Consider the following 15,883-nt stretch of genomic DNA (forward strand, 5'->3'; position numbering starts at 1 on the left):
TATCAGCTAAACTCTGGATTATTGCCCAAGATTATTGCCCACATTTTCAGACTTGATGTTTCAGAGTAATTTCAAAAAGCCTACGACTAAGCTAAAGTCTCTCCTTCCATACTTAGAATAAACCAACGATTTGTAGACAAGTTTCTTAAAATCAGCTTATTTGCATCTTGTCTGAACGGTTTATTATTTTTAAGTATTACAGGTAACAGTCAAGCCTTGCAAACATACTGCTGCATGTTAACAGAATTTAACACCACTAATTGAGGCTGGAAATAGTTTTTCTGTATACTAAAGTTTTATACTAGCATTTGCTACAATTCGATTTAGCCTGTAATGAAAGCAGCTTAATCACAACTCTAGATTTAGTCTTTACAACAAACAGTTGGAAATGATAATTGGTGAGTTTTTAATGAGCAAGACAATCACCATAAATTAGGAAAAAGTTAAGAGGAAATAGTCTACGAGGGCGTTTATCTTCAAACAACAAAGGAATAAATTATAAAATAAAGCAATATATTAGCTTTCGTGTCTACTGTATAAAATAAAATCTGTAAATATAATTAAATTTCTGGAGATCCAGTCTCTTGCTTCCTCTATATTGCAGATCATTTATTGATTATTCATTTATCACCTTAACAGGATTTTAAGGGAATTATCTGCGTCAGGCCCTGAAACAGGCTTCTCATTCACCAAAGCCATATCTGAGAAGAGCAGATGTGCAGACCTCCTCCCTTAACTGATCTAGGCAACAAGAAATCTTGTCACTTGAACACCACACTACAGTAACTATAACAGAGGCTCCGTCTCCCCACTAGATTAGCTCCTCTCTGCACATTAAGTTCACCCGCATTAAGGGCTAAGGCCTTGCTTCAACAGAAGCTGTGCATAATAGGCAAAATTTCTATTCAAATTTTTCTGTGGAGTAGCCTGAATAATAAAGGGTGTCCCTTGGTTAAAATAATGCCAATGGAAAAGATATCAAAAAAGGTCAAGTTGAGAGGCAAATATACATGCATAAATATACACGTGCACACACATTTTGAAATATGTTTTCTCCAAAAGATCAAGTTAAAAGGCAAAAGAAAAAAATCTTTCGACATATAATTAAAACTTGGAATATCACATGAAAGTTCAAAGTTGAAGGAGAGGGAGAGAGACAGAAACCTACACAGAGGTATTATTTTCTTCCTGCTTGCCAAATAAAGATAAAACTATTTCCTTTCAATATATTAAAACCATAATAACCTTCAGAAGAAAAGCTACATATTCCATATTTAATTTTAAAATGTTCATAGAATAGTTTTTCCCAAAATCTATTGATCTAGATATTATTTTTTTAAAAACTTTCAAGGAATCAGTTATCTCAATCAATTTCAAAAGATGAAAGTGAGGATTAAGAAAATGTCAGGTTAACATATGAATATAAATACAGAGCAATATATACGTTATTCTACATCAGTGATTCTCCTAAAAACTCTCATACAGATTTTATTAATGCATGTGTTGAAACCTACATACCCTACATAATCCCGTACATAATTTTGTTGACTAGCAATGTAACAGAATCAATTTATCCCCTAATAACCCATTTCCTATTCCCTTAATATTTCCCCTAAGTATATGCCATGAAACACTAGTCCCTAGAATATACTTCATGGAAAAGGGTTCTGTTGCTAAATAAATCTGGAAAACTCTGTACACTTGACTTCTCTTGGAGATTCACAAGGCACACGAGTATACTAAGGACTGAGAAATCCTAGGGAAAAGAAAAGAAGCCTGCTTATTTTATTTTTACCAGTTTTTCCCACACATATTTAACAACAAAAGCCTTTGTTGGGGACAATCCTTGAAATTAACATTTCACAGAACATATCTAAAGGAAACGGGTTTCTCCAATTCTATTTCCAGAACCGCTGCACAGTACCTTGCATTCTGCACCAGGATTAGTTAACAATGCGTCTACTTAGCTGCTCTTTTATGTTTGCTCCTCAGATGTTACCATTTTCAGATCTTCCATAGGTCAAAACTTAACATCTTTCAAGATTACCTACATGAAGAATTCGCCTTTATATTTACCTTCCTATAAGGCTTGTCACTTTCAGATCCAGGATCTGTTGCTCTAAATGCGGTTTCTCCAGGTGAACCTTAAAGATAAACATGCAATCCTTTAAATCTTCCAGTGATATCAATAGTCTCAACTAAATTTCAAATTACGTCTAGGCAATTAAAAGGTAAATGGATTTTTTAAGAGCAAAAAAAAAAAAAATCACTTTTTTTTTTAGGGAAAACTATCCCTATTTTAAGGAACATACTGGTAACCTATGCAGAAAATTTAGAAAAACTGTAACACATGTCTAACCTATTTTCTAAAATGTCACTGAAAATTGCAATAAAAAAATAAGACAATCTTTGGTAAGGATTATTTTACATGAGAGTACTTACAGTTTGGCCATATACCACCGCCATTACAGACTACATACAATGAAAAATCAAATTTAAAATGTCAACTATGACAGGACAGATGAGACAAACTAAAATTACTTTTCATTTTAATTATTGAAAACAATCAGATAAATTTCAAGAAAATATTTTGGTTAAGCAAACTTTCTTTTTAATAGCTTTAATCTTATAATATAGATACATATATTTAGGAATTTTAGTTTTACCACAAAATAATTATTTTATTATTTCCACCTAGAGAAGAATGAATTTGCCCAATATAGTTCTGGGGTTTTAAAATTCAGCATAAGCAGTATTATAAATTTGGTCTGCAATTTTATTTGCAACTAGTTTATTAGAAGCATTTAAAAGGCATGTTAAAGGTCAGCAAAAATGTCTGTTTACACACCTAACAAGAGAAGTAGGTCAGAAGCTCCTATGACTTCACTAACCAATTTGTGACCTGTGAAAAATCAGCAAAAAGGGAAATAAAAATGTAAAATTTAACAGGAATGAGCAAACAAAGATGTCTGAGATCTCAGATTTATATCATGATAGGGCAGTAATTGGGCAAATACACCAGGATCAATCTTAGTAAATTCTACTTATTATGGTCCATCATAATTAAATTTGTTCTTAAATCACCAAATTGGCTCTAACTAATTATGAAAAGCAAACACATAGGAAGTCTCATCTACTTGTCAAAAACAAGTGATATTTCTTCCCTGACTGACTAAAGACTAAAGCCAAGTTTAAGTTCTTGCATATTTTCATTTTATTGGGCTAAACAAAAATTAAAATCACCACAGAGGCCGGCCTGGTGGTGTAGTTGTTAAGTTCATGCATTCCACTTTGGCAACCTGGCGTTTGCCAGTTTGGATCCTGGGCACAGACCTAGCACCGCTCATGAAGCCATGCTGAGGCAGTGTCCCCACACAGATGAACTAGAAGGATGTACAACTAAGATATACAACTATGTACTGGGGCTTTGTGGAGGAAAAAAAAAGAGGAAGACTGGCAAAAGATGTCAGCTCAGGGCCAATCTTCCTCACCAATAAAAAAATGTAAAATCACAGAACAACAAAACTTAAGTGTTAATCTTCTTTTCAAAAACCTGTCGTCCATTTGTACTAAATGTTTTCAATTAAAAGATGGGAATAAACAAATGAATACATCTAATTATTTTTCCTCTGTGGTTCCTGATATTTTAAATGAGATCAAACATAGGTCCTTCCTTACCTGTGGTGAAAAAGTCCTTCAATAAGCTGAGGCTTTCAACAATCTTGTCAAAATCGGGTGCCAACTTTGCAAGGTCCTCTGAATTAGGAAGGGCTTTTCTAATTTTCTCTGGAGAAAATAAAAAAACATATTCTCAAAATAAGAATTTGACTATTAAGACATTCATCAAATTTAAATAATCATCATATATAAATTCAAAGTATTTTTCCATTTTTTTCCCTATTACAACTACAACTGCAAATATATCTGAAACAATGTGCTATTCCGATATTCTACAAGCCATGCCATTTTTTTTAAAAAGATTCACCAAACATATGTCTTAAATGGATACTTTTGATTTACAAGTTAAATGCCTTGAGAAAGAAGCACTGTGTCAGTGCACACACTGGACTAGGATCGCAGGTGCTTTCCGGGACAAGCTGCAGCAAAGAGGCAAAGAATCAAAGGAACAAGAGAAAAACATCACAATAGCACCTGACCTGAACCAAAAAAAACACGACAAAATCCCAGTTCAAGTTCAAGAACAGCATTCCATTACTTTTCTCCCTCCTTTCATAGTCTCTCAGAAGATTCACACCTGTTACCAACCGGAAATGAACTCTAAGAGCCCAGGCCAGCTTCTATTTTATTTTTGCTAGCTTTATTTATAGCACGGTCAAAGTATTTATTTCTGTTTAGAAACACTCAACAATCCTGTCAAAGTCTGGTACAACGTTACAGGGTCTTCTGAATAAGGAAAGGTTTTTCTAATTTTCTCTGAAGAACAAAACATATAAATATTCTCAAAATAAGAATACCTGTCAGCTCTTATTCTAAGTGCTACAAGAGCACTAGCTTGCTTAAGCTTCAGAGTAACTCTACAAACTCGTTATCATCAACCCCATTTTACAGATGAGGAACGGAGGCACAGAGGTGACGTAATGGGACCTGAGCACACAGTGGAGACATGGGAGAGTCAGGGTTTAAGCCTAGGCAGTCTAGCTTCAGAATCCAGGCTCTCAGCCACTACACTGTGGGACTGGCAAAAAAAAAAAAAAAAAAAAAATTAGCTCCCTTCATGAATATTAGAAAAATAATCTGAAAGAGTGCTTTTCCTGCAAATACCTTTCTCAATGCAGCATGGTCTAATCTTTAAGAAAGTGCTGTGAACAAGTGCACGGAGAGATTGATTCCACCCCCAGATACACCTAAACTAAGAAATTAGACAAAATATAAAAAAAGAGACTGAGGAAAATAATTTCATCCAAAATAAATAAATAAATAAAGGTCACCATGACTTACTGGCAATGATGGCTACCAAATAAACTTTTTTCTCACCTACCTTTGGTTAGAAGTGGGGGACAGTGGCTGACAATGGGGAGAAACTACTCTGGACATTAGCAGACTTTTAAGGAACCTGGTTACAAAAAATAGAGGTAACCAAGGTATCCAATCAAAAAGAGCTAGTTAGGTGGGTCACGAGTCATCTGTTCTGGGTGGCACACAACACTGAACATGACGTCTGGGAAGGTTGCTTGGCAGTACGGGAAATGCTGACAAATGTCTTAGGGAGCAAAAGACAAGATATTGAAGTGTATGTTCACTATGACCATATAATTTCATTTTTTACTTTTTTTTTCCTGAGGTAACATCTCTGCCAATCTTCTTCTATTTTATACATGGGCTGCCGCCACAGCATGGCTGATGAGTGGTGTAGGGCTGCACCTGGGATCCAAACCCACCAACCCAGGCCACCAAAGTGGAGTGCACCGAACTTAACCACTATGCCACAGGGCTGGCCCCTAGAATAAGTACAATTAAAAGAAAATACTCCATAAGGGGAGTGGTGGCTGTGTTAAAGCGAAGGACTAGTGAATACTTTTTTTTCTTACAAATTTTTTCTTTGATATTCTACTACTTTTATCATTAAAATAAAACTACTAAACATTAAATTCATGAATTAAAAAACTATCTCAACACAACTATTTCTCTTTTCTAAATATATGACCAAAAAAAGTATTTTAACATTGATGATACAAACCTAAATCGATATACTCATCAATCTCCCACACGATGTCAGGCACAATCCACTTATAGTCACTAAGGTCAGGGATCATATCTTTCCACTGATCGAAAGTCTAAAAGATAAGAGAGTATGCCAATCAAATGCTCTGAAAGTCACATAAAAAGACCAAGAAAAACTTTTTAATTTATTTAATTAAAACATGCTAGTCTACTAAGAGCGATGTATTCTGTTCAAAACTTTTAGAAACAAAGTGGCCTCAGCTCTTCTAAAAACAAATTAGCAGGCAAGTTTATAAAACATGTAAATGTTCCTCTATTAAACATGGAAAATGTAAAAATTCAAAATATATTCCTATTTCAAACAGGTTCCATGATTTGGCTTTAAACAACACTGGAAGAAAAGGAAGGCAGACCCGGGTCAGGACACCTTGCCTCTGGTCCCAGAGCTGCCTAGAAGTGGTTGCGTGGGCACACCCCTTCACTTTCCTGTCAGCGCTACCAAATGGCAAAGCTGAAAATCAAACCTGGGTGCTCTCGCTCCCAGCCCAGTGCTCCTTCCACTAGGCCATTTTTATCTCCTATAATTCTAACTAAAATTCAGATGTTCCTATCAGCACCATGAAGACTACTTAACACATAGCAGAGACACAATAAACATTTAAACATCTGATTATATTCTACTGCACTAAAGAAAAATGACTTACATTACAAAACCTTAAAATAATCATGCTGGAATAATTGGAAAAGCAGTAGGAAGGTCAAACTCACCTTTTTGGCCGTATAGCCGCCCCCAACCGCAGATCCTAGTATGAGATATCGAAGTTTTAAGAGTCTTGCAGCTAATCTCGCTGGCCAGAAATTCCTGCGGGGCTGGTAGCCATATTTAATTGGAGAAAGTTTCAATTTACGTAAAGGAAGGTTAGTTAGAGAGGAGAACTGCTGAAATGAGGTCCTGAACTGGGGTCTTTGAAGCTTTAGGGTAGGATGATGTGAATGATAGATACTTCGGGAAACCAGATGCAGTTTCTGTAGTGATAAGCTTCCTTTCATTCCAGAGCTGTGTTTCACTAAGGATTGGCAGACCTCACTGAAAGAAAAACGAGTAGAGGACAAAGATCAGAGAGGGCAACAATGCAAAGGAAGTGATCTAGAAAGAGCAATATCCTACAGGGAAAGCACACGGGACCAACCACACCATGTCATTCAACAGCTCACACTCACTAACCATTTACCAGGCACCAGGCACTCCTGCAGCACGTGCTACCTCATTTAATCCTGCTAAGTATCCTATGATCAAAGTACCACTACTATCCTCACTCTACCAAGGAGGAAAGGTGGCACCGAGACAGAAGCAACTTGCCCAAGTGCACACGGATACAAGGAATACAGGCAGGACTCCAGAGCCTCCTCTAATTTACTGTGCGCGGGCTACGATCCCGGCCCCAGGAACTGACGCTGGAAAGAAAATGGGGGACGCTTACTTTATTAACTGCTCTTCACTGCAAGTAAAAGTTGAAAGCAAAATGCATTCAAACTTTTGCTTTCAAGCACAAAAATTCCAGCAGCTGAGAACAGCTGTTCTTCGCCCTGTCGTCTATGTCTCACAACCCTGAGAGAGCTCAGGGATGGAAACTAAGGAAAAATCGTTAACACCCTCAGGCACCTGGCTCCACAGGCAGGTGCAAGTAGCAAAAAAAAAAAGAAGAAAATCTAAAGGTGCACACTACTGTCTCAGCTCTTCCCTCTTCTCCTTCCTGGCAGAGAATGAAAGTTTACCAACAACTATATGCCTGATTATTTATCTTGTTCAACACACATTCAGAGGGCTTAATGGGTCAGGCCTGGTTCTAAGTGGCTTTAAAATATTAATTCATTTAATTACAGAGGACTAGAAACTTCTTAAGTAAAAGGAACCAAGGACCACAGAACAACATTGTGAAGGATAGTGGGGGAAAAAGGGGTACTTAAGTGCCAGGTGTTACGCTAGATGTTTTCACAAATGCTACTGTTAACTCTCAGAAAAACCCAGTAAGGTAACTATCCTTATTTTACCAATTTGCTTTTTTTTTTTTTTTTTTAAGATTTTATTTTTTCCTTTTTCTCCCCAAAGCCCCCCGGTACATAGTTGTATATTCTTTGTTGTGGGTCCTTCTAGTTGTGGCATGTGGGACGTTGCCTCAGCGTGGTTTGATGAGCAGTGTCATGTCCGCGCCCAGGATTCGAACCAACGAAACACTGGGCCGCCTGCAGCGGAGCGCACGAACTTAACCGCTCGGCCACGGGGCCAGCCCCCCAATTTGCTTTTTAAACTGTGCCTTGCCTACGGTAGAATGACTAGTAAACAGTGGAAAAGGGAATGAAACTCAGATCAGTCTGACAATAAAGGCCAAATTGTTTCCACAAGAGACACCAGTGGGTAGGGTGTGAGAAGCAGTGGATGCACAAACAGGTGCAACCGCAGATAGGAGGCTGAGGTGACATTTTGGAGCACTTGCCAGCTGCTCTGGAACCCCGAGGATAACACTAGGCCTTGCTCTGATTCAAGACTCTACAGGAACCCTCCAACTCAGGCAACCTGAGAAAAATGGGACTCAGTAGGAGAAAAACACATCGCAGGTTTAGGCACACTGCTCATTTACAATTCTACATGTAAAGGTTCTTCTGGTCCCCAAAACACTGATCCTCTTTTTAGAAGTTGGTAAACATTCTGCACTTTTTTTTTTAAAGCTCTGCTTCCAAGATAAATCATTATTTCCCTCATCGTATAAAAAGTAAGTTCCTGCCTTCTTTTATTAAACAAGAAATTAAATTCACCTGATCTCAAACTCAGCAAATATAAAAAGCAAAGTCCTTATCTTAGCCTCAAAATGGACTCTGTCCCAGCGATCACACACACATGAAAATTAATAACACGACAAATGCCTCCATGTCAAAGGAGCAGTAGAGACAGTTAAGTGGTACGAGAGTTCACAAGAAAGCAAGTGATCCCTAAGGGTTGAAGCGGTCAGTGGAAATTTCCCAGAAAAAGTAAAACTTACTAGTCAGGTGAGAAGTAAAGAGTCAAAAATTGGGAAAGAAATTCCAGATAGGGAGAAGGGTATGGAAATACAATTCATAAAGCTATAGCTGCCATGGAAAGTGATTCCTCTGATGGATCTGGGCAAAGTAAATTGAAAACATTCTAGAAAGGATTCACCATTTTAGATGCCATTAAGAACACTCGTGATTCATGGGAAAAGGTCAAAACATCAACATTAACAGGAGTTTAGAAGTTGATTCCAACCCTCATGGATGACTTTTTTTTTCCAAGATGTCAATGCAGGAAGTAACTCCAGTTGTGGTGGAAACAGCAAGAGAACTAGAATTAGAAGTCGAGGGGCTGGCCCAGTAGCATAATGGTTAAGTTTGCGTGCTCTGCTTCAGCGGCCTGGGGTTTATGGGTTCAGATTCCGGGTGCAGACCTACACACCACTCATCAAGCTCTGCTGTGGCAGCGTCCCTCCCACACACAAAATAGAGAAAGATGGTCACAGATGTTAGCTCAGGGCCAATCTTCCTCGCCAAAAAGAAAAACTGGAGCCTGAAGATGTGACTGAATTGCTGCAATCTCATGATAAAACTTTAATAGATGAGGAGTTTCTTCTTACAGATGAGCAAAGAAAGTGGTTTCTTGAGCTCGAATCTATTCCTGGTGAAGATGCTGTGAAGACTGTTGAAATGACAACAAAGTATTTAGAATACTAAATAAACTTAGTTGATAAAGCAGCAGCAGGCTTTGAGAGGACTGGATCCAATTTTGAAAGAAGTTCTGCTCTGGGTAAAATGCTATTAAACAGCATCGCACACTACAGAAAAATCTTGATTAAAGGAAGAGTCCATCAACGGAGCAAACTTCACTGATGTCTTATTTTAAGAAAATGCCACAGCCACCCCAACCTTCAGCAAGCATCACCCTGATCAGTCAGCAGCCATCAACATCAAGGCAAGATCCTCCAGCAGCAAAAAGATTATGACTCGCTGAAGGCTCAGATGATGGTTAGCATTTTTTAGCAATAGTGTTTTTAATTAAGGAGTGTACATTGTTTTTGTAAACATAATGCTACTTCACACTTAACAGACCATAGTAGAATGTAAACATAACTTTTATATGCACTGGGAAACCAAAAAATTCGTGTGACTCGCTTTACTGTGATATTTGCTCTATCACGGTGGTCTGGAACCTGCAACATCTCCAAGGTGTGCCTGTAATGTTATTACTGGATTAATGTTTGTCTCTATCCGTAAACTGCAATCTTCATCAGGCCAGGATCCTGTCTATTTTGCTTACCATTAATTGTGCTAACCTCCACTAATTTATGAATGGATGGTCTTTTAACCCTAAAAAGTTGTTGGCTTTTTTTAGAAGGAATTAAAACCAAATATATATCTAAACAGATGAACTCCAAGCCTGAGTGGTCACATCCCTAAGATGTTTGGCTTTTCATTACTTCCTTTCTTTTTCACTTCTAACCCCCTAAAATTCCTATTTCCACAGAGGAGGTGGCGATAGCTGTGGGTGGCGACAGGGACAGACCGTATGGTAATCCAAGTCAGGAACTACACGTAAAATGTTCTTCAATTCGTCTACTGATAGAAGACAACTGACTCAAAGCAAAATCCTAGTACTTGGAAGGGCATCGTCAAGAATTACTCCTAGAGCTTCTAATTCATGATGACGCTCACACAGGAGAGACTATTTTTCACAACAGGGTCCTCTTGAGACACAAGTAAGAGAGTAAAAAGAGGAGAAGAAATTGAGATTTACTGAAGCACGTTCACCCCATTCCAATGTAGCTGAGCATTAACAGCAACACTTGCCCAGAGACTGAGCAATCTGGCAGGCAAGAGCTAAGGCCCCAGAGTGGGTGAGTGTGCGCACACGTGTGCAGGGGGGCTGTGGTCCTTTCCAGAGTGAGTCCCAACAATACTGGCATTTGTAACAAGATCAGATCACCTGCCCACTCTCTGAAAGCCCTAAAATGAAGCCTGCTAGGTTTACATCACACACCTACAACACAGCTTGCAAAATCAGCCTTCTCTTCAGGGGTAACCCACAAGGCATCTATGTCAATCATTAGTTCTTCATGTTTAAATATGATTAGATAACCAGACTCTTGTAGAACACCAGAAATGAGGACCAAGATAAACAACATTATTAATCCTGGAAAAAGCAGAGAGATGAAATTCTAATTAATATTCTCAGGAGGCTTCTTAAAGATATTGTAGATACAAAATAAAAGCAGGTTGTTATTAAAAATAGCAAACAAAGAACAAAATTTCACAAACAAATACAAAGTTTTAGAATTAAACATGTCCTTTAAGAGTTTAATAAATGTTAAAAAGGAGTGCATGGAAATTAAAGCCATAATGGCCAAAAAAAAAAAAGAATAGCACCACCAGAAAATGAATTAAGGAAATTCTCCAGAATTTAGAACATAAAGAAAAAAGGTGGAAACCATGAGAGAAAAGTGAAGTGACTCAGAAAAGCAGTACCTAGAGTGGGTGTGGGTGTGGGTGCGTGTGCGGAATGAATCCTAAACGGTGCAAAAAATGATCCACTGGGATTCAGAAAGAAAGTACCAAAGCTTCTAGATACAGGATTTTTTGTATCTCATCCTTCAAGATTATGTTAGGGTAGATTTATAATGCAAATAATTAGTACAGATGTACACACATATATAATTTAAAAATAAGTGTGCACATACACATTTTGCAGTCCATGCACACTTTTTTTTTTTTTTTAACAGTTGATGGGCACAGATCACATTTTGGAAATCAGAGACATACAGAATCAATTTAAGAAGAAGAATATTCACCTAATGGGCATCTAAAAAGAAAAGAACAGGAAAAACGAAAGGAAGAAAATAAAGAAATAAGAAAAATTTCCCAGAACTAAAGATTCTTTTTAACAGAAAGGCCGAGTGAGTACCAAGCAGAAGAGTAGAGGGGGAAAAAGACCTACATCTGGGCAAAGCCTTGAGAAATTTAAGAGCAAGCCAACGTCTAAAAGCTTCCATGATGGGCAAAACATCCCACAAACATGCAAAAATCAGATTGTCTTGATGGTTTGTAGTAGTAACAAAGGATCCTAGAAAAAAAAAGTAGCAATGCCTTCACAGTTTTGAGAGAAAAAGATTTTGAATATAGACGTCTATATTCAGCCAAACTAAAAATCAAATGTGAAGCAAAACAAGGCTTTCCCCACCTCAGAAATCATCTATTTTCTCTCCTCTACCACTATACGGTTAGATAATATGTAATTCTTTTTCAATCATTTCACACAAATATTTATTACACCTAAACAAATGTTGGTCAATGGTCTTCTTACACGTCTATGAACATGTATTAGATATGTATGTCAAAAAAGTTTATGTTCCTATCCATTAAAAAATAGGAATTTTTAAATGTACTCCTTCATACCATGCAGAGGAACTACAGCGAAAGACAAACTCCAGAGCTTGGGGCTTCTGAGCTTCGACATCTCTACTACTGCAGGTAGCTAAACTGTGCTATAAACATAAGACACTTTTAACCATGATTCTACGGCATCCATAGTAACTTCAGAAACAATTTAGGCCAAAAGCACACAATTGAATAAACGAGTATCAGTTATCAATCCGTTTGTTTTTGAACTCAATTTTTAAAGTTTTTCCTATATCTTAATTTGTCCTACAAAGTATGCTATTTTCTGCAAAGTCTTTTCTCTTTTCATTTAAAGAAAAGTAGATATGTTTCCCCAGTAAATACTGAGGAGTAGAAATAAAAAGGTAGTAAATAACTTACTTGACTATCGGGAGTTGTGGATTTACTCCTAAATTAAAATTCCACGAGATTAAAAATAATTAATCATTCTAGTTGACTAAAACTATAACTATTGTATACCATCCCGTCCTGGATTTAGACTCAAGTTCACCTTCATAAAACAAATGGCTTCCATTCCTTATAAACACTAGAAATTATCTACACCACTTAAAACGTTGTGAAAAAAAATTCAAGACAGGTGTTTAGAGGCTAATTCAGGAAAACCAAGTTTTTCCAACCTTGCTCGATGCGTATTACTTCTTATCAAATGCCTGCAACAATGAATTAAACCTGAAGGTATCTAAGGATATTAGAACACAACTACATGTAAAGATAAAGTAAAATGTAATCATATTAAAATGCAAACAGTAAGCCATAGAATGAAAAGACTTCTATGATTTTTCTACGTAGGATTAGACCAGGCCAGGGCAACAATAACAGGTGATCAGAAACGTGTTGCCACATTCGCTACTTTGTATCCAAAAGCAAGGCTCCCTCCCTAAACACCGTCAAAAGCTGCTATCAAGAGAGTATCTCAAATCACCATCTCTGACACCGTATGCGTCACTGCTCCAGATCTGACTCCAAATCACGTTCACGCAGCGGAGTCCCTTTCACCCCAGGAGAAGAGCGAGAGGACCTGCAAGAGCAATGTACGCCTGGCGTGGAAGGAGAAGATAAAGACTGTGAGAGTTAAGAGAGACGCAGAGACGGTGACACACGGATAGAAGCAGAGACCGGGGAGGAAGAGGGCAAAACCAAGAAGCAACTAGAGACAAAGATAACAGCAAGGACAGAAGGGTGAAAGGGGCAGGGACAAAAGGACAATAGAGACTGGCCAAGACTCAAAGGCGCCCAGAATCTTCGCGTGGCACAGAACAGGGACAGGGCCAGCATTGGAGCCGGCACCTCAGGTAAGCCCAGCCACGGCTCCTGTCACTCCAGATCCTCAAAAATATCCCGGAATGCTCCACCGCCCTCCACCTAGGCTGAGAGTTAAAATCTGCACATTCAGGAGGTAGTGATGGGACAACCCGGTTTTCCGGAGGCCCCAGAAATAACGGGGCCAGGTCAGTGCCCGCACTTACCAGGCCACGGCGACCCGGCGAAGTCGCCACATCCCGCCGGCAAGGAGGTCACACAGGCGCCGAGACGGCCACGCGGGAGCCCCGGTGTCAGCCCCAGTCAGGCTTCTGCTCCAGGAATGACCCAGGAAGAGGCCCTCGGCAACAAGGGCACAGAGCAGCCACTGCGGCGCTCTCAATGGCGCACGGACTTCCGCAAGAGCGGCCCGGCACCCGTACTCAGTCCGTCAGGCAAACCACCACCCCGCCCTTCCTAGGCGGGCAGCACAAACGGTCCGCGGAGGACTGGAGCATGCGCTCAGAGCCACTAGAGAGGACCAATGTAGTTCCCTTCCCCGCAGTCCGCTTTTGTGGGTGGTAATTCTGAATTCGAGCCTCCCAAGTTAAAGACTTGGAGAGTCGAGGGGTGAAGGGTTGAGCAGGGACACGTAGGGTGAAGGACGTGAAATCCAGATTGATAAATTCTCACTGGGTGGTACCTAATTAAGAAAATTTAGGTATTGAGGGAGCAGAAGGAGCCTAGCAAATCCCAACTGAGTAATAGAGTAATAAAACAATGAAAAACAACGCTTGCTCCTTTACCCCACCCTCTCCATCTGCGTCTTTGTTTACAAAGTGCTTTCATCTTCACAACAGTCTTGGGAGACAGGAGGAGGAGTCATAGGCAGGTTAAATGCTTTAGAGTCTCTGAAGGTCAGAGCTGCAAGAGGCTTAGATCAATTAGCCCAGCTATGGGTTTGGAATAACCTCATGCAGTTTATAAAGGCATCAAAAGTGATTTGGTTCATTCACTCTTTAGCTGGCTTTCATCTGGCTCTTAATTTGTTCAAATGGCCTGTGTCAAGTCTCCAACAATTGCATATTGCCAGTGGTCACAGACCTGTCAGCATTCAGCTCAGAATGTTGGGTGCCCAGCACTCTCCTCCGGAGTCAGCTTTCCTTTCTTCACTTTCAGGCCATCACATTCTCCTTTCTCTCCTGGAGCTGCTGCTGCCCAGCCTCTTTTGCTGGTTCCTCCTCCTCTCCCAAACCTCTCTATGATGAAGGGTGCCAGCTCTCAGAGGTCCTGGGCCCCTTCCTTTGTCTAACTTCATTTTCTCTTTCTGTAATCTAAGTCGCTTGTATGGCTTTAAATACCTTTTTCCCTTCTAACTCTTATCATTTTATGTTTTATCAGGAAACTAGGGCCCATAAAAGGGATGGGCCCTGTGAAAGGCAAAGAAGTCAATTCGTGGCATAGCCAGGACCAAAATCAAAGGGTCCTGTGCCCCTTCTTCTCTTCAAGGGCACCACCCCCCACACATGCAAAGCGTGAAGAAAATTCCTTTTCCATTAATCATCAAAATCCTAAGTCAGTATCCATCTATTCACAACACCAGCAAGTACAGACCCAGCCATTGGGAGTAAACTCCCCAAATTCAGGACTCTGGGAATTTTCTTTATTATATTTATTGTGGTGACTATTTTCATGGCAGGTCTAGATAGGAACTTGCTATAGCGACCTGTGCAAACTGTGGATCTTTCCAGGATTGTAGAGTTGTACAAAAATTTCCTTGTTACTGTTACTTCCTGGATGTTTTAGAAAAAAAAAAAAGAGAGAGAGAGAGAAACCAGATAATAGCAACCCCTTTCATATCTGGGTTATCCTTACATTTTACAAAGCCCTTCTTTTTGAGGAAGATTAGCCCTGAGCTAACATCCCCCGCCAGTCCTCCTCTTTTTGCTGAGGAAGACTGGCCCTGAGCTAACATCCATGTCCATCTTCCTCTACTTTATATGTAGGATGCCTGCCACAGCATGGCTTGATAAGCATTGCATAGGTCCGCACCTGGGCTCTGAACCAGCGAACTTAAACACTATGCCGCCCAGCTGGCCCTACAAAACCCTTCTTTTGCAATTCTACCTCTAGGCGTTTATCCTACTGAATCACTCTCATGTATGTGCAAGGATGTATGCAGGATGGTGTGTATTTCTGCATTGTATGAAATAGCAAAAGGTTGGATTCAACATGATTAAAAGATAAACTGAGGCATATTAAAAATTTTAAGAGTTTATTTGACCAAAACTTCTTTCAAGTCAGGCAGTTTCAAGCTAAAGTGGTTAGGAGTGCTCCACCCACAGGAGCTAGGTGCAAGATTTTTTGCAGAAAAGACAGGAAGCGAAGCAAGGAAATTATTTGATTAGCTATAGCTTAAGTGGTTGCCTTATTTGGGAAAACCTGGTTGGCTATTTGTAATTAGCTGTCTGAGGTTTCAATTTCTTAACCTTGAGACATT

The 15,883-nt window shown here is 39.3% G+C and overlaps 1 protein-coding gene across 4 annotated transcripts in view; it reads right to left on the reverse strand.

Annotated features, from left to right (window-relative positions):
* OPA1 (OPA1 mitochondrial dynamin like GTPase) overlaps positions 1-13,821 on the reverse strand; it is an 82,744-nt gene extending 68,923 nt beyond the window's left edge. For 2 of the 4 annotated variants that reach the window (XM_046658893.1, XM_046658891.1), the window contains exons 1-5: positions 13,611-13,820; positions 6,451-6,769; positions 5,699-5,795; positions 3,679-3,786; positions 2,077-2,144 (exon numbers count right to left, since the gene is read on the reverse strand). In XM_046658893.1, coding sequence (XP_046514849.1) covers positions 2,077-2,144; positions 3,679-3,786; positions 5,699-5,795; positions 6,451-6,769; positions 13,611-13,642 — 624 coding nt within the window. In that variant the 5' untranslated portion in view covers positions 13,643-13,820. Of the gene's footprint in view, positions 1-2,076; positions 2,145-2,848; positions 2,903-3,678; positions 3,787-5,698; positions 5,796-6,450; positions 6,770-13,610 lie in introns of all 4 variants that reach the window. The other 2 variants (XM_046658890.1, XM_046658892.1) reach the window with 2 other exon arrangements.
* Between the last annotated feature and the right edge of the window lie 2,062 nt (positions 13,822-15,883).

Source organism: Equus quagga, chromosome 4 (genome assembly GCF_021613505.1).
Source record: "Equus quagga isolate Etosha38 chromosome 4, UCLA_HA_Equagga_1.0, whole genome shotgun sequence".
Taxonomy (NCBI): Eukaryota; Metazoa; Chordata; class Mammalia; order Perissodactyla; family Equidae; genus Equus; species Equus quagga.